This window comes from Triturus cristatus, chromosome 5_1 (assembly GCF_964204655.1).
Source record: "Triturus cristatus chromosome 5_1, aTriCri1.1, whole genome shotgun sequence".
Classification (NCBI taxonomy): Eukaryota; Metazoa; Chordata; class Amphibia; order Caudata; family Salamandridae; genus Triturus; species Triturus cristatus.
The window spans coordinates 938,385,331-938,405,204 of record NC_140587.1 but is presented as its reverse complement, the minus strand read 5'-3'; the positions used below and the strand labels follow the sequence as shown (position 1 = coordinate 938,405,204).

Genomic DNA, 19,874 nt, shown 5'->3' with positions numbered 1-19,874 from the left:
TTTTGAAAGAGGTAGCATTCAAGTCTTTTAAGCCAGATTACTCGAGGAATGAAATAAGTAATTATTGATGTACACATTACTGTATATTGGTATGATAGTGAAATTGTTAAACATTTAGCAGGAATTCAAAGGACTCCCTGCAAATTTTTTTGATTGCTAATATACATGACTTCATTCGACCAATCTATGTGAAAATTTTCAAACACCAAGCAAGATTGAATTTACATTTTGTTTGCAGATTGAACAAGGTGGGGTAGTTTATGGGACAGTTGAAACGAGCTGTTTCCTGTCCAAATGTATCTTGGCAAATGGAGCAGAAAATTGGTTCAAACGAATTCCACCCAATTTTATACCACATCTTACATAAAGGAAAAATTCCCTCTTTCGATGTAATTTTGAAAAAGAAATACACAATTTACACCTATCTGGCAGTTGGATTTCAAATTGATATCAGCTACTCTAACTGGTGTATGTAGCATCCACTCCGCCCAGGTACCTGTAAATGATCATGCCACATACAGAGCTTGTAATTACACATCTTTATACTTCAGTGTGTGACTGTGACCTGAACATTCTTTACCATGAATTCTATGACCCACACCCACACGTCACTGTTCTACCATAATTATGCTGGGAAAAAAGCCACCAAATTGCATATTTCCAGTGGCCCTTCATATAAGCAGTTACATAATGCCAAGCTAGCCAGAGGGGCAAGGAGGTGGTGTGTGCATTTAAACCAAAAAGGAGGATAATCAAAGTAGGTGTAATACTCCATATAGCAACATGTTGAAATCAGAGAAACTGTCAGATGGCTACAATGATGCCAAATGGGCAATAATGAGAGTTGGTGACATGAGAAATAGCCATATGGCTTTTTAAAGACAAGTGTACTGACTACTGCTGTACAAATACACCAAATGAGCAAAGACAGAATTGGGAGAGCATTCAACGTTGACAACCTGAGTCGAAATTAGATTTCACCACCTACTGCTGAGCTGAAGGAGGCAGAATTTCTAGCAGAGGTTTGTGGCCCAAAACAATGCAATGTTCTCAAAGCCTCTGACAGGCAAATGAGACCCAGTCCTAGATGGGTAATGGCTTAAAAGACTATCTAGGCTGACGTACTGCTAGCAGTTGGCAAATTGCTCCCCTGACAGAACAAGACATAATAGGCCTGCCTTGTGTTACACTTATATACTCACTTTCCATGCAAGCTCAGTACTTTTTCTTAGATAACGGACACCCTTGACTGTCTAGTTCATATATTAGGAGCATCTGCCCCTATAGAATTTCCTTCAAACAATTACCACTTTAATCATTACTGGGAAATTACATTTCAGGGTACAAAAAGCGAAAAAGCAACAATGCTTACATTGCTTTGGCTTGGACACCAGCAGCAAGGCATAGACTTGGTAGGTCTCATTTTGTTCAATATTAGCCAAGCTCTTTCATGACTTTTGAATCTTGTAAAAACATCTTTTATATGTGTCTCTGTAAGAAATTAGGTCTGCAGTTAACAGTGGTTTGCACCCTGTCCAAGTAGGGATCCTCATTCTAGTCAGGGTAAGGGAGCTAAGACAACCCCTGCTCACCGCCTTGGTAGTTTGGCACGAGCAGTGGGGCTTATCTAAGAGGCAATGTGTACAGTATTTGCACGCCCACAAACACACAGTAACAGAGTGAAAAAACGACAAAAGAGTTCCAGTTTAGAAAAATAGCCAATATTTATCTGAATATAACAGACCAAAACGACACAAATCCAACATATACTAGTCAAATTAGCACTTTTAAAAGATTAAGTGAGTTAAGTTCATCGAAATCAATGAATGTGTTAGTTTTAGCACAAAGTATCTTAGATGCATCAAAAATCAGACGGTGCAAGGGCCAGGGGAGGTGAGGCATGAGAAAAGCAAAGCATGGGAGGTGATGCGTCAGTTCCCTACTGGTAGGGGAGATGATGTGTCATTATCCGGACACACGGCCTCAGTTCCTTACTGCTGTGTGGTATCGCAAATGTTTTTGCGTCGAAAATCAAGGTGCACTGCATCAATGCGACAGCGGTGGTGCAGGCGATGCATCGATTTCTCAGCCGTGAAGCAGGCACTGCGTCGGACTCAGAGTAGGTGTCACAGCCGTTGTGGACAAGAGGCTCAAGACTCATGCTGGAGCGATTCTTCCGATACACTGTGATGTCAAGGTGGGGCCTGCAGTGAAAGCCGTGTCAATGCTTCAAGCGAGAGCCATGCTTCGGGGCAGGCAGAGGCGATGCGTCGATCTTATGCAGCGATGTGTGGCGAAAACAGGTGCCGGGAGTTGTGTGAATTTGGTCCTTAAGAACACCAGGTTACACCTCCAAGGTCACAGGAACTGGAGTTGGCACCACTTGGTAAGTCAGGACTCCTAGCAGAAGACTTCATGCACTGGGAGGCAAGAATGCAAAAGCCCTTGGAGAACCTTGGAAGCAGGAGACAGAAAGCAATGTCCAGTCCTTTCAATCCCAGGACAGAAGCAGTGAGCAGCAGGCGGGTACAACAAAACAACAGGCAGAGTGGCAGTCGCTCTTACAGAATTCAGCTCTTCTTTTTGGCAGAATGTCCTCAGTCCAGAAGTGTTCTGATTTTGGGGTGTCAGAGATCCAATACTTATACCCCTTTCTGCCTTTGAAGTAGACAAATTTCAGAAGAAAGTCTTTGTAGTTCACAAGGCCCTGCCTTGACCTGACCTGGCTCCAGACCAGTGCTTAATTTGTGCCGGTGCTTGCCGGTGCTCAGCACCGGAACTTATTTTGCAGGGCCGGGTCTATTGAATCTTCCCTCTCTGGGCGATGTGTCCACTAAATATTAAAATTAAATTTACCTGCTGTTCTTTTTTCTTCGCTCCCGATGCTTGTCTGTGTATGTCTGCATGGGCTGAACCACCCGGGTCCAGGCACAATGACTGCATCACGTTAGTGATGTCAGCAGTGCACGTCTGCCTTTCCCCAAGGCACTTCCTCATTTCCAAACTCCATTGGATATAGGTGATTGAGGGCGGGCTGATGGCTGAACTGGCGTGGGAGAGGAAGGCAGAGAAAGTTCAGGACGTCGTTGAGAGAAATAAAAGTGCGTAGCGTACACGAGCTGCAGTCACTGTGAAACCACCAAGGGTTTAAACAATGCAAACAGTTTGTTCCCTCCTGGGCGTTGGGAGTTTTGAAAGGTCGTAGCGAGAAACGGGCATGTGTTGAGTTTAAGCCAAGGTGAGTGTCATCAGAAGATTATTCTAGTATGGTTGAGAGATTCCAGTTTTTTCACTGCCTGTCTCCTCTCCGTGCGTGCCCGCGCTGTTTATTTCCCCAATAGCAATATTTAATTTATGTTTGCACATACCAAACATTAGATGAAATGCAGAAGAAAATAGAACAGTGTCAAGCAAAATAATCGTCAAAATAAGTTCCATACATGCCTTTCCCTTCCGTTTTATTTTCTTGCATTTCTTTTATCCTTTCCAGAAAATAACGTGCTCGTTTTGGGCCAAGAGGCCTCTTTAATGTGAAAACGAATGATTTGGTTTATATTCAAATCATTTTGTTGTGCATCAGAGGCTTTGTTACGAAGTCCTTATATGTCAAAAAGCCAGCAAATAAAACGAGGGGTGCGAAAACACGACTTCAACTCTGTTTGCTGATAAGCAGTGCATTCACATCGCACTGCTATTTGATACCTAGGTTCCTACACTACGTACGTATATGCATGGAAATACAACCTTGTGCCCAGAGGACGTGTGTAACATATTCAGCACACAAAGAGCCCACTTTACCTCGAGCTACAAAGTGTGAGTGGGCTTCCCTTTGTGAACTTTAACATTCACTGGCTGACCTGCAACGATTTGATGTGCATGCGCCCCCCCCCCCCCCTCCCCGCCCCCACTGATGATTGCTGAAAAGGCAATTGGTGCGATGATGTTAAACGGTGTCTAAGTGAAAGCTTTTGTGTGCTAATCTGACCGCCAATACAGACAGTCACTTCCACAAACACTTCTGTGTACTCTGCATGCAGAGCAAGAGACAGCAGGAACCGAGGAAGACAAAGGGTAGCAGGAAACATGTGGACGAGGAAGGGCTGGGTAGCTGATTAGAGAGACAACGCAATAGTCCAATGGAAACTATTTTCTCAAATGACTGGAAGCACAAATAAAAGTTGTCATGATGTAAATTTCAGGTGTGACCAATTACACATTTTGACACAGAAAAGACAATGAAACAAGGAAAAACCTGTTTAATATTCAATACTTTGGTGACTCCCTCTTTCAATAGCTCAGGATGGGAAGGTGCAATGCATACCCCAGTGTGAGAGTCAGGCCTTCACTGATTTCCAGTTTTCCCCCAGCCATGCCTGCTTTCTCAGCCTTTCACACTCTACTCCGTCTCTCCCCAGCAGAGCCTGACCTCACTCTCTCCATTCCCTTCCTGCCTGGACATTCTTTGCTCAGCAGGCATTGCGCTCTCTCTTTCTCCCAAACCTCTTGCCTACAAACCTTTTGCTCTCATCCCTTTTCCTACTTTTACCCCCCACTGTCCTCAGCGACACCTACTTTCTCACTCCCTCTTCCTGCTTTGTTCTCAGTATTGCACTCTTTTATACCCTCCCTCTCATTTGCCCCTCTCTTCTCAGCAGTACCTTATTTCTATCCTGTCCATTCTCCTCGCTCTGATGTTTTTCTCTGCTTTGTAAAAAAGGGTGTTTGACTTTCGCTGGTGAGACTGACCACAGTCACACCCAAATCGTGGTGAGGTGTATGCACAAAATGAAAGTCAAATGACTGTGGTGAGAAATTGGGTTGTTGATTGAGGGGGGAGGCTGTGAGCCCTTTAGAAACAACAATCACAATCCCCGTCAGGGTTAACCTTAAAACGTACTAATTTAATTGTGCTTAACCCTCTGATAGCTTGGCACAAAAGCATGCAGGCTTAAATTACAGGCAATATGTAAAGTATTTATGCAGCACACAAATATTAATATTTTAAAACACAACACAAGAAATATTCCACACCAATTTAGAAAAAGAATAACATGTAAAAAACTATTTGACACCAAAAGGACAAAACTCACATTATTAGAACGGGAGATGAGCAAATTGAAAGATTTAAGGCAGGCCTAACACGCCACCCGTGGTCATCTAGTTGTGCAAGAACGTGGGAAATGCACAAGTTCAGGCTGACTGCTATGATACAGGGACCAGGATATAACCCAGTATTCTCATCTCCCCATATCGGTACATAGAGTACTGGAATATTTCATGTATTCCCTTTCAGTGCATTACTATTAGAAAATGTATGCCAAAATTGTGCCTCAAATGCACTTTTTGATTTAACTTTATTTCAAAACTCTCTCTTTTCTCGAGGAAGTGGGGCTCCTATCAAAACCTTACATGGGGAGGCTCGCTGGCTGAAATTCAGATCAGGTATTGCATCTGGCGTTCAGCAGTGCCAGATGTTGGTGTGGCCGGAGCACATTGAGAAGTAGGTTGAGCCAGTGGATGGAGTAGGTGGAACCATGGGAAGTGGGTGTGGCCTCCTAAAAAAAATGTGAGCACCTGCACTTCATATTTTACAAATTAAGCACTGCTCCAGACACACTACAGTGGGGTGGAGACATCTTTGACTGAGGTCAGGCACAGCCCTATTTAGGTGTCAGTTGCAATTCCCTCCATCACTCTAGCTCAGGAAGGCCCATCAGCCTGGGAATGGGTCATCAGTTTATGCAAGGCACACCTCAGCTCCCTTTGTGTGACTTTATAGAGTGAATGCACAAGAGCTCAACTTTCAACCTACCCAGATGTATATTCTACGGACAAGCAGAGGCAAAGAATGGTTAAGCAAGAAAATGTCCACTTTCTATAAGTGGCATTTTCAAACGCCATTTAAAAAACAACTTAACCAAAAGATGTGTTCTTAAATTGTGAGTTCGGTCACCCCAAATCTCTATGTGCTCTCAATGGGAAATTACACTTAAGATATTTCAAGGCAGTCACCATGTTACCTTATGGGAGAGATAGTCCTTGCAATAGTGAAAAACAAAATTAGAAGTATTTCACTATTAGGACATGTAAAACACATTAGTACATGTCCTACCTTTTCAATACACAGCTCTCTGCCCGTGAGGCTGCCTTGAGCCTACCTTTGGAGTGACTTACATGCAATAAAAGGGAAGGTTTGGGCATGGTAAGTGGGTGATACAGACATTGCAGTGGCAGGTCTGAGACATGTTTGCAGGGCTACTCGTATGGGTGGCAAAATCAGTGCTGCAGGCCCATTAGTTTTCACAAAGAGACAAGAGTGACCCATATGTCCTTGCGAACTGGGTATTGCTAATAAAGCAGAAACAGTGTTCAAAAGGATCTCATTTAGTCAATTAATAAAATGTCTTGCAAGGAGTAGTATATCTTGCGTGATTCAAGCAGAAGCAGAGAAAATACAAAATGGAACCTTTCAATTAGGCCTATCAATATTGTAGCAAAATTTAAGTAGAAGCCCACAGAACAAGGATTGTGGCTGGTCTCACTTTAGCCGAAGTGAGTATAATTTATTTTGCATAACAGTATTTCAAGTATAAAAGAGACATAAAAGTATTATCAATTGTGTATTTACATTATATACATTTCCACATTTTAACGTGATTTCGGGATCCCCAGTGAAATGACCATAACCAAAACGGTGCAATTTATGTAGTGCTATTAAGAAACGGAAGCGGTGGTTATTGGTAATGAAAAGAGGAGCCCTTCGGAGATATAATACAATCAATTCTTCATAAGCAACTTAATAGTTTGTTGAGGCTCTCTCTTTTTAGTAGTCAAAACCTACAAAGACTACTAAAAACCACGTCAAAATTTGGAAATGTAAATACGCAATTGATAATACTTTTATGTCTCTTTTGTACTTGAAATACTGTTATGCAAAATAAATTCTACTCACTTCAGCTGAAGTGAGTCCAGCTACACTCCTTGTTATGTAGGCTTCTACTTAAAGTTTGCTACAATATTGATAGGCCTAATTGAATTAAGGTTCCATTTTGTATTTTCTCTGTTTCTGCTTGAATCGTGCAAGATATACTACTCCTTGCAAGAAATTTTATTAATTGACTAAACGAGTTCCTTGTGAACACTGTTTCTGCAGGACCATTAGTAGCATTTAATTTGCAGGCCCTGGTCACCCCTGGTGCACTTTACTAGGGACTTATTAGTAAATCAAATATGCCAATCCTGTATAAACCAATGACCTATACATTTTAGACAGACGGCATATGCACTTTAGCACTGGTTTGCAATGGTAAGTGCCCAGAGTCCTAAAGCCAACAAAATCCGGTCAGAAAAAACATAGGGGGAAGAAGGCAAAACATTTGCCGATAACCCTGCATAAAGGGCCAGGTTCAACAAACCCCTTTCAGCCTAAATCCAGGGTAGACTAATCAATACATTGATGGACTTCCCTGCTTAGGGCAATATAACATGGACCCTGATCAGCAACTGCAGGGGCCTGTTCCAGTTCTACTCCTCTCAGTACCCAGTGGTATTTCTTAGTATATGCTCTCAGGGCCCACTAAGCTAACCCATGGTGAACCCTTCTCCTCGTCTGTGGACACCATCTGTGAAGCACCTAACTTTACATTGCTCACTGATGCATCCCAGAAGGCAGACAATACCACCATGGCCAATAAAGTGGTGTGGCCCATTTCACCTCTTGGGTCTCACTTCTGTACCCAACCCAGGGAAAACTCTGTCCATAAGTACAGCAGCCAGCAGAAGCTGCTGTCAGTGTCAAGAGTCAGTACCCAGGCCATCCAGGGGGCTTTGACCTCTGTGGTTTCTGAAAGTGGGGGTCAGCAGCCCAGATGCCTTGCCCCCTTTTTTCACTTCATCTCCCACCAGCTCAGAGGTAATATCCTGAGACTAGTCTCTTAGCCCCGAGGCCGTACCCTGAGGTTGAACAGGAGACAGGGGTGGGCTCTCCCTCACCCTGTTCCTCCCTCTGGGGCCCTTGTACCTTCCGCTTGGGGAAGGTATCCCCAGAAACCTGAATTGTTAGGGTGTCTGTGGCGGCTGCCACTCCCAGTTCCCCTTACACCTGGGGCAACTCATGTCTCAGAAAGCAGTATATGAGCATCTGGTGACTAACTATAGCTCTGGATTACCTTTCCACCCCACTCCAGGGACACCAAGGTTAGAGGGAGGAAGAAGTCCTGCCCATGAGCTGGAGTTACCCAACACACCTGGCCAGTGTACTGTTCTGGAGAAAATTGCCATTCCACCATCGTGGTGTGGCTAGCCCCAGTGTCTCTCAAAGCAGTGACTATGACCCCATTCACTCCCACCTGGTGGTAGTGACGACTCCCACCCTCAGGGATCAATAACTTACCCTCTGAGTCCACCTCCCAACTAAGGGAGATCATGGCACAGTCTATGACCTGCCCCTGGGGACTACTTTCTCCTAAGGCTACGTTGGTACCACCAGTGGATGGTTTCCTTTGGACTGACAAGGTCCCCCTTCTTGCCTCCTAACTGGGAACACTCAAAGCAGTGGGGTTGGAAATAGGGTGCCCTGGATCACCTCCGACCAGACCCTCCCCCCTGTTTCTAAGAAGGGGCATGCAATCCCTTACCTCCCCCTTACACTGGGACCTGTCTGCATCTCCCTTGACCTCCTCCCTAATCTCCTGGAGGGAGCCTGAACCACCCTTCTTGGCTGGTTATCCCACATACAATCTCTTGTGGATCCTGGAACTCACCCAGCGGTCTGCCTCCTGAATAAGCTACCTGGGGTCAGCAAGCCTGCTGTCCATCAAGTGCTGGTGTAGCTCTGGAAAACACAGACTAGACAATTGCTCCTACATAATCAAATTGTACAGCCCCTGGTAATCTGTTACCACACTGCCCTTTGCCCAACCATCCAGTGCTCTGCAAAAGCCAGATTTGGAATGCAAGCTTGGCATTCTTCCTAAAAGTGTTCCAGTATCTCTCTGGGGTAAAACAGTACCTAGTGATCAGGGCATCCTTCACGACAGGGTAGGGAATTAAACTTGGGGCCCATAGGACCAAGATGGTATCCCTCTCCTACACTGTAAAATAGTTCCATCAACCTGCCCCCAATCTCTCTCAGGAACACGGTGCATGTGGAGAGCTGACTCATTACCCTGAAGCCACCTAAGTATGTCATCCATCCCTAGGTTTGTAGGTATGTGCACTTTAGAATTGCTCAACCACCTGTGCTGGACTTGGCCTTCAAGCTCAGCTCTTTAGCTAAAATCATCTTTCTCCCCTCTATGGCCAGTTTATCCTTCTCCGCTTACCTGGCCGCAAAAGACGCCTGGTCAACGGCAATGGGAGGCAGAACTTGGGCGCAGCCTTTCTGACAAAGAATGGGGAGACATATTCTATAGGAACCATGACACAGCATTCAACATGGGACATGCCAAAATGGCTTACAAATTAGCTCATATTGTATTATGCCCCGACACGCATCCAAAAACGGAATGCACTCTGTGATGGTCAGTGCTGGAGAGACTGTGGTAACCCTGGGACGCTAAAACACCTCCTGTGGAACTGCCCCAAGCTCACAAGATTTTGGGAGTTAATTTAAGATTGCACCTTCAAGACTGAGATTCCACGATTCCCCGCTTACAAACTCCTTGGGCTTCCCAATGCTCTCACTTATCCGCTCCGTTCCATCAGGGGGCGACAGATAGCTATGACCCTTAATGCCACACACAGGATACTTCTGGCAAACTGAGACACAAATAAACTCCCAGACAATAGGCAATGGCTTCACCAACTTTGGACACTATTAGGCATGGAACGACTGTCGATGCCTGCTAATGCTGACCCCACAACCTGTGCGAACATATGGTCCCCATTTATCACTATCCTGTCTAAAGAATTTAGGGAATTTACTTGCCCTGCGTACCCTTAAATTAGTACCACCCAAACTGGGAGAAGTCACGGCACCACAGCACAGTCCCCTTGAAACATGATGGTCTTCCTAGCAACTGAACACACTTTGACAGGCATAGTCGTCAGGGGAGAGGGTGGAGCTTATTGTTTAACTATGCATATTACTTTATGTTAATCCCCTTTGTTTTCCTGAGCAAATTCTAAGCCTTCACATCACACAGCAAACCAGTGGCATGATAGTAGTTATTCCCAACAGTGTATTTCCTGTACTTATAGCGTACTTAATGACTGTCAGGTTTGTCTCCTCCACACGGCCAGGCCAATTTGGATTGTAGACGACATGCGGTGTACTCTTCCTTTAACCAGAGGCCACCTCTTTAACGGTCCATGTTCTATCTGTTATTATGCATCTGAATGCAGCGGCCGGCCCAGCTGGGTCTGTAGGCAACTTGCTGTGCAAATTACCTGCTTTATTCTTTGTCAATAAAAAGATGTAATCCTAAAATTAGTTTCATCCACACTGCACAGCATCCGCGCTGCTGTACAGCATAGCTACAAAACATTGCCAAAGCCAATCGCTCACACAGGAGAGAACTTTCGGCTTTTCCCAATACTAGTATTTTTCAAGCTATCACTAGAGTGAAAATAATTGATGAAGAAAAAAACATACATACATTATTGTGTCCCCATCTAATGACGTCTGTCTCCAGTTGTATTTCATACCCAAGATTGTGCTTAGATATGTAAAGATTGTTTCTCAAGATTCAGGCGCTACATTCAACGAAGTTCCAAAGTTGCTTTGTTTTTTGGTTGGCACATCTGAGACTGTTCTGCACACTTGGTTCATTTAAAAATCGCAGCAAGAGTATAATATAAATAAAATAAGGATTTGTATAGCTGGAGCATGTGCTTGTATCCCTGGGTACTGACTTTAGGGCAGACAAGAGTCCTCTGGAAAGCTTCAGAGAAACTAGAAGCCTCAAGCCAAAAACACCCTTTCTCTTCCCAGAAATTAACATTCTGCCTTACTAAGCATAAAGACTTGAAGATGAAATAGAAGTTCTTTCTTTTAAGTTTCTTTTTATTGAAAAACAAGCCAAGACTGGGTTGTAAGAAGTGAGTGTACTCAAGAGAGGTACACCAGGCAGAAGAACCATATAATCATAATACTTAACAACACTGACCACACCGCCACAAGAGCAGACTCACATATCAAGTAAAAACCCCACGTGTAAAATATAATATCCTTATGTAACCACACCGTTAAGGAAAAGACGATCTAATGACCACATAGAAGGTATAGGGGACCTAAACTAAGGAAAATAAGTGATGAAGGGATATTAAGGAAGATATTAGAGAGTGACAGAGCCTTTACATGATACACCAACTGAAAATCATAGGTTTTCTTTCTTGGCCCCTTGTCACAAATAGATTAGAGAACCAGAGAGCATTAGGCATTCCATTCCATGAGAAAGGAAAGAATCTAAAGAAAGCAAACCATCTGGACTGTCCACTTTTTGTCTACAATGTGGTCCCTGAAAGTATGTGAAAGTCATCGTGAAGAAGTAGGATGCATCTCAATGTGTGACCATCAAGTTGGCGGCGCTCGCATGGAAGCTTAACGTGTGTGTATGAGATGCCCTTGAGCGGTACTAGAGGTGGCCTCCATTTTGGTCTGTGATTCCATATTGAAATTAGGAAAATGCAGCTCTCACTTTCCTCTTGTCTACAAGTCACTATTTTTTGGCAGCAGCTTTCTTCAAAGAAGGCCCCGTTCAGGGTTCCACAGAACCTTTTTTGTGCCAACTATTAGATCCAGGGAGGAACAAGACCTCCTAATATGGAGTCTCACCCAAGGGTCAGAACAGGGACAATAATGAGTAGCCAGGTGGACTGTGAACATCTTACGCTCCAGAGAAATATGGCGAAATCCCAGAACGCTCATATTTTCAGCTCTCAGTGCATTACCTACTGACTATCTTGCCCTCAAGATGCATCATTGCTCCCGAAGTACCTTTGCTAAAAGGTCAACAGGGCACAGAACTCCAGTTCAGTCCCTAACCACATTTCTGCCTTTTACAGCATGGATCCTGCCATGTACGCAGCAGTGGCAGATGGCTCGTATCAAGAGTGTTGGGGCATGGGGGGGGCACAAAAAAAATACAATCAATTCAATTACCTTAGCAGTGTGACGTCATCCTCCCTCTGGTGTCTTCCAGGAAGCTCCAAATGCAGGAAACTGCACTACCCAATCATGGTGCCAAGACAGCTGGCCAAAGAGACATGTGCATTTTAAAGCACACAGCTCCCTGCTGCTGGCACTCCGCAGCGCTGGCCCCATCCCGACACTTTGTTCAGGATGGGTTGCTGAAAAATAAAACAGTAATAAATAAGCTTTATTACCGTTTTATTTTTCAGCTCTGGGGCTTGCAGGGCAACGCTCCTCCACTCAAATGGAGGAGCTGCCCCTGGTACGCAGAGCTTTCAATCACAGTTGTTCTCCCTTTAGGCTTCACCATTGGTGCATCCATTGCTCTCGGTTTGCCAGATTTTATTTGTAATGTTCCAAACCAAAGCCAACTTCACCTATGCTCAGTAAATAAATTGGGCCTTGTTCCCGTAGGATGATGATCACAACAGAGAGTGTAGCATTCAGGACAGTTGCCACTTGAATAAAAGTAGATTAACGTTTAATTATAAGAAAATGCTGGCCCATAGCCCTAAAAACTAATTTAATTTGAAATCGGAGTGGATGTCCAAGATTAGTTTCTTTAACATCTGCATTGGATAAACTCAATTGTTCCCCAGATGTTACATTCTGAGTTTATCCTTGAAGTACAGCTACGGTGTTGTGTCCCCTACAATCAGCTCGGAGCAGGTATTACTTCCATGGCTTCCTCGTGGTGGTTTTGCAAACGTCAAAATGCACAAAGACGACGGTTACCATATTGAAACCATCCACTGTGCAGACCCAAGCCAACAAATTACAGTGGTTGCTGCCTCTGGTAGGCCAGGCCATTGAATGCTGGTCAGGCAAATCATACAACCTAAGGAATTCAGGGTAGAGCTATCGTCAATATCACTTTTCTTAGCAAATACAACTGTGCATAATCACGGTTAAGATCTAGGAACTGACTGCCAAGAGGCTTGACAAGGCTATTGGGAATAGATTTTATCTGCAATAAGTGCTTCTGAAGCCTGGGCGTGAAGACAAGGTCTTGTTCTTTGAAGGAGAGCCCAGCTTAACTGGACCAGCAGTTTTGAATATGCCAGAAGATCTAGAGTATGAACGTTCAGGAAGCATGCAAAGTTTTCAGATCTTCAGCTCTTTCTCTGGTTTCAATGGGTTCATATAAATCACAAGAGTGAGGCATCCTATAGGGGTCCTTTGAGCTTTTGAACTTTGGGAAGTTACCTTTGTGTGAGCAGATCACTTTGGGGATGCGAGTACTGTAAGGTACTAACACCCGATAAAAACATATTTGCAAATGTAAGTTACGATTACATGAGTCAATACACTTTTTTGAAAATATAAATCCACTTTTAGCCAAAACATGTATTTACACTTGCACAGAGAGTTATTCAGGTGCAATGTCACCTCATTAGGATGTGATATTACATGGCAGTAAATCTTTCTGGGAGAGAGAGGATTCTGTCCTGAATCTTTTGAGACTCAAAAGGAAAGTAATGGTCATTTGGCAGTTGAAAACTCCTCCCTCCACACCCACTCAACGCTCTGGCGCTTTGAACGGGCCGCCATGCTCGTGCCTGCCCATGTGGAGGAATTGTAGCGGCATCGCCGCAAATTGTAAGGAAGCCACAGGATGCTGCAGGACGCGGAACAGCCCCCGCTGCTGCTGCATTATCACCATACTATTGCCCTACCGCTGGGCCACCACCAGGTTACGGTAGGCTAAACCCCTGGTTCTTTTCCTGACTTCTCTGGCCTGCATTGGCTTGTTTTAATCTTTCAGACTCCAGCAAACTAACATGTCTGTGGATATTCATGTACTTTTTCATGACCCACTCCCATTCTAGGTAAAGTTACAGATTTACGCTTGTTAAAGGCAATGGTAAATCTGCTTCCAGGAAGGGAAGGGGAAGGGAACACCCTAAAATTAGTGGAGGTGGAGGGTAAGTGGTTTCTCAAAAGGGCACAATTACTTTCCTGTTGAGAACAAAAAAAAAGGAAAATGTGCAACTGCTTGAATGTGTAAGCCCTCTTCACATGCACAATTTATTTAGGAGATTTATAATGAAGTATTGGTTATCCTTCAGTTACTTCAGGGTGAAAAGGAGACATGAGCTGTGTTCAAGCTGAAACAAGTGATGTGGAAAAGAACGCATCAAGTCAGGCAGAGTAGGCACCCTCGAATTTAGGAAGGATGGTTTATTTAGTTGCAAGAGTTTCCTGAGATGTCTTTGCATGAACACAAATAGGAATCCACAAGTGTTTTTTGGAGTATATCCGTAAACTGCAACTGTCACGAATTTCCAGAACCACTCTTGAAAACCTTTGTAAATCCCACAAATTCTTTAATCTGTACTCAAACACAGGTACAAAGTACAAAAGCCGATTTTCATACGTATTTGAGAATTTGGATTTAAGTGATTAGTGCCAGCACTACCAGTTATGCAGCTGTGAAACATGTCTACTACCCATTACAAGGGGCATGCATGTGCTTTTTGTTTTTGATTGTGCAGGAACACTTTGTAACACACACTGTTAAAATACACTCCTTTGCATCACTTTAGACTCTGAACTTAATTTCCATGTCATTGGATAGGACCGGGCCAGGGACAGTGGTTAGCCTCAGAGACAGGTGGTATGTACTACCCAGATCAGAATCATTGTTGAACACACTCATGATGAGAAACTACTGATGAGGAAGCAGAAGCATACTTATGATCTCCAGTGTGATGCTTTTGTGAAGTTTCTCCTTTTTTAACCCCCCTGGTTGGGTCCAGACTGGCTGATCTGTCATCACAACTGTCAGTAGCTTAATGGGTTCAGTTAAAGCATTCTTTGTTTAACCTGATTGGTGGTTTCCGTTACTCCAAGTGTTAGATGTAGGACTCTTTTGTTTATTAGTGCAAGTTTTCTTGAGGTGAACCATGGCACTATTTCCTCTGACTCACTCTTTTGGGGAGATTGTGAAGATGACTTAAAGGGCCAGGGTGGCCCAGGAGAATCTGCCATCCAGTGACCCGGACTCAACTTTGTCATGGTCAGTACAGCCCATGGGTCGCACCCCACCTCTACGAGAGTAGTGTCCATGTTTTTCCCTGTTGCTGGTCGCTGGAGCTCTTTCCAGACACCGCGGTGAAGGTCCAAAGCTGGAGCTCTGTGGTCTGCCCCGCTTGGCTGCAAGCAGAACTTTAACAGAAGATCTGCCAGAATATTCTCACCTTTCTCACACTCTGGCACTCACCAGCAAGACTTCACCCAAACTTACATATGTAGGCACTAGCACATTCATGTCTCAGCCCAGGCACATCCAAAGACCCATTCTCCCATCTTGGCATAGGCACCATGTTTTCCCCATACTAACTGTAGCAACCACAAAGTACCTATGGGATCATGGCATAGTCATATCCAAACATGGGAGCTGGTTTCGTACTCGCTGATATGGGTAGGGACAAGTCGTCTACAAGGCCAGATTGACTGGGTGCTAAGACAATACACTTCAAAGAATACATTCTAAAGACTGACTAACGACGGTACACACACACACACACAATGTATTTGTTACAGTAGACCTATTTAGATGTAGCACTGTCTACAAATGTATTCTCTGATCAGTCCATTTAGCTTGCAACGACAGCCACATATTGCAACAAATATTTTTGACATTGAGTTAGCATTTCAAAAATAGTCTTTATTATAACTTTACGCAAAACTGGCAATGGAGAAACAAGGCAAGGGAGGGGCACGCGTACCACAGAACTAAAACTCATAAAATAAGCACACCTTTCGGCAAACAGATACAGCTAATGCAAGCTGACTGTATGTACAGAAGGTGACGAAGGCAAGGTTCATAAACATTTAGCCAGCTGATAAAACTCGTTTCTGACCCCGTTTTTGGGGAGGTCTGTAGATCAGAGGAGAGGAAATATTGAGTGGGTTTCTCCATCTATTGTATGCAAACACCTGCAAACAAAAACTGGTCACAATCTTATTGTACCTTTCTGATTCGACAAAGTGTTTTCACCTGAAAAAAAGCGAGGAGTTGGCCAAGAGCCTTCCGATTTGGCCTGCTGCTGAGTTTTTAAATAGAGACCCACATGATTGCACTTTCTGTCAAAGAAATAGAAGCATATCCTGCCCACCAAATAATTGAACAACTCAAAACTGTACAAATATCACCAAAAAGTGGGCACATATATCAATATTTATATTAATATACAAATATATGTACAATATAACATTCACAGTCTAAACCTCTGCCTAAAAACCTCCCCGGCAAAAATACAGACTTTTCAAAAGTGTTTGCAAACACGTAGCAATTCCTCATTATATTACATTTGCCCTCGAATTGCATCTTATTATGCAAATTTAAAAGAAAAACACACTTATGGCCTAGAACATCAGACGAACTCAAAATATATTAATCTACAAGCGTGGGGCTTCATTTTCCTATGCTGAACTCGCTCATGTGGTGCAGTGCCCGTGGCCCCATCAAGAGGGCTACCAAGGTGTCAAACAAGCCCTGTTGCAACACTGTCAATGATGCTGTGAAGAGACTGCACCTCCGGGCTCTCCCAGAGATCACATTCATCAAGTCCTGAGTGAGCACCATTGTCGGCCAGTCCGACTTGGGATATTGTTCAAAATGCTGCCACTGGTCCCAGGGCCAGTGTTCCAACCTGTCCTGGGGTTGTCTTGGTACACTGCCAGCAGGGTACCCATTGTGCCAAGAAATGGGGCAGCTAATCAAACAGACGTGGAATTACAGTCGGGAAAGGGTCTGCAGCCTAGTGGGGGAAGCCATTGCATCAGAATCCCCTACCTATCCGACTTAGAATCAACCTAGAAACCTTGAATTCACCCACAGCTAAAGGGTCTACAGTTTAGAGCAAGCCTGCATTTGCTTGAAGGAAAGGGGACAGTGGTACACTGTAAGAATCAAATGTCACCAAATTCCGTTATCTGGCGTTTTACTTGCGTAGAAAGATGTCTGCATAACTGACAGGAAAATTGTCTGCACTGAAAAACATCAGTACAAAACAGCATCAATGTAAGTAAAATGGGTTAAACACAACTCAACAGTACAAATACTACTCTGGTTGACTTTAAAGGCGGGGCTCAAGTGCCCCTTTGGAGTAGACCAATGAAGCAGCTTTAAAATTTGTTTCGGAAACTAAATCCTGGCTTTGAAATTTATTTCTAAAACTAAAACCTATACCTTGATCAATAAAAACATAAAAGTAGAACTACTTGGTTTATTCAATGTCCTAGCACAGGAAAATAATTTCCAGTACTCTGTACCATTGATGTGTATTTATAAGTGGCAGACTGAAAAACAAACATAAAAACTGCTTGATGTCTAAACATAAAAATAAAATCCTGATTTTGTGAATCATATCCCTGTAACGAGGCAGAAGTAGGAGCTCTTGAATCAGGCTTTTTCAGTAAGTGACAACCATGCTGAAGAACCTAAGCAAGTTTCTCAGATGAATAAGTGATATACCTTTGGTAAAGCTCTTTGCGCTGGATTCTCTGTCTAACTGCAGATTCCTGACCGTGTGAAATTCCCCAACTACCAGACTAGGACAGTAAATTCTTGCATTAGCTCCTCTGCACCGACAGATGAAACTATAAACCTACATTATGAATTTGCCCCAACGCTCGACACCAACATGAACTGCATAACTGTGTAAACCCTCCATGCTGATACCAGTTTCATCAGCAGACATTCCATCCCCAGGAACGCATAGTATAGTTAAAGGAACCGATTTTTGCTCAGGCAGCATGCAGACCCTAACTTGGGACCTCTTCAATGCCCAAGCGTCCTCTCCACAGAATGGGGGGGGGGGAGGGGGGGGGGTGAGGGCGAGCGGTGAAGAATCTGTGGTTATACGAAGCAGCCTAGTATAGACCAGAAAGAGTGGTATTCTTTTCATGGGTACTTCTAACCTTGAATTCCTCACCTTATGATGAAATACTGAAGCAATGCCCCCACCCCCCCACCGCCCTCCATGGAGGTGGCTCTGGAGAGTGGACTTTACACGAGGATGCCCTGCAGAACCAAGCGGCCAAATTACTTTCTCTGTGAGCTTGTGAATTGATGATTTAGTTCCAGGAGAAAGCATGGACAGATCCCCACATGGATGCCTTGCGCATGTCCAACATAATGTAGTAATGCCCTGAGATAATGTGGTATTGGTGGCCTTTTCCACCGGTCAGTGTGCAGGAGCTTTTGAAGAGGTTCTGGATCCACTCTGGCAGTAGTGGAGAGTCATAAGATGAAGACTATGCGGTTATAAGTACCATTCACAAAAAACATGTTGTGACCATATTAGCAAAACAAGTATAAGAATTCCTGTGTAAAACCCACGAGGAAAGTCGACTCTGAAGAGACTAAAAAAATCATGTACAACGAAAGTAATCATCTGTATCCCCTGCCTTTCCCTTGAAACAATATTATGCTTTTCGGTTTTACACAACAGCAACAAAAGTATACATTTTACAAAAGAAAAAAAAACACTTATTTCATATGTTCCAAAATATGAATGAGGGTGTGTGTCTATTGGCAGACAGTTCCAGGACGTAGATACAGTGCATGTCATAGGTCCCCCGTTCAGGCAGTCCATCATACACTTTTTAGCAAAACGGTGGGAGAAACGTTGCAGATGGACTTGAGAAAGGTTGTACGTAATTTAGCAAAGGTCAAAGTGTTTGCAGACCATCTTCCTGGCATGCTTTTGAAGCCTATTTTAATCTGCAGAATGTAATGATGTCTCATTGTCCAGGTCTGCTGCTAATACTGTTAAGAGTGGACAAGAGCCGCAGGTCGCTATAAAGCAGCAGCGGTTCCGCGTCGACCTCCGACTTTAACCATTTCTCCAGGGACTTCATCAAGTCTTTCATATGCTAGGCGGCCATCTTCTCCTATGAAAATGTAAAGAAAAAACAATGAGCTTAGAACACTGGATCACTGCATGGCTAGTAGGTAAACATTAGGTTGGTTTAGTTCAGCATTTATAAAGCACAGTTGTAGGAAGCTGGCTCTGTATATACTATACCAAAAGGATGTATAGCGTTCACAGATCCAGTGGAACCCCAAAAGTAGGCAGAGGTAAAGTAGATAGCACCTTACTCTCTGTTTATGGTAGTGTGGGCGCTCAGTAAGGCTTTATCAGAGGGTAGTGTTAAGCATTTGTTGAACACACTCAGGCAGCAAATGATATGTCACACTCAGACTGAACTCAGACCAATTTGTTTGTATCAAAAATATTTAGTTATTTTATTTCTAGAACCAAGCCAGGCCTGGTGCAGGTAAGTGAAATAATACTTTGCAAAATCGTATGCAGTGTTTTACAGTTGAATGCAGGTTCAAATACAGGTAAGTCAACAGTTCAAATTGACTTTTTAGTTACTTCGCAGATTACTATGTACATTACTTTTTAGATTACTTTTGAAGTTACACTGAAACATCTCCTAGACAAAAGGTAAGTAATTCACTGTTAGTACATATGCAGTTTTTCAATATTCCATACATACCACCTCCACTCTTTCGAGAAAAGCAGTCAATGCAATTCTATGGGAGGAAATGGAGTAAACAGTTTACAGATTAGTAGTTATTTGTGGGAGTTGGTATTCAGAGGTTAGAACCAGGGTTCCCCCCCCCCCCCCAAGGATGCACTCTTGAAACACCCTCAGCGGCACTAGGACGGCTGGGTGCAGACTGCTGAGGCCCAATGTTATCCAGTCGGGGTTATGGGGCCTC

General features: G+C 43.7%; 1 protein-coding gene across 9 annotated transcripts in view; it reads right to left on the bottom strand.

The window, feature by feature from the left end:
* Positions 1–15,782: 15,782 nt before the first annotated feature.
* Positions 15,783–19,874, bottom strand: part of RIPOR2 (RHO family interacting cell polarization regulator 2) — a 497,105-nt gene continuing 493,013 nt past the window's right edge. For all 9 annotated transcript variants that reach the window (XM_085605987.1, XM_085605982.1, XM_085605983.1 and 6 more), the window contains one exon: positions 15,783–19,036. In XM_085605987.1, the coding sequence (XP_085462113.1) occupies positions 18,942–19,036 (95 nt within the window). In that variant the 3' untranslated portion in view covers positions 15,783–18,941. The remainder of the gene's footprint in view (positions 19,037–19,874) is intronic.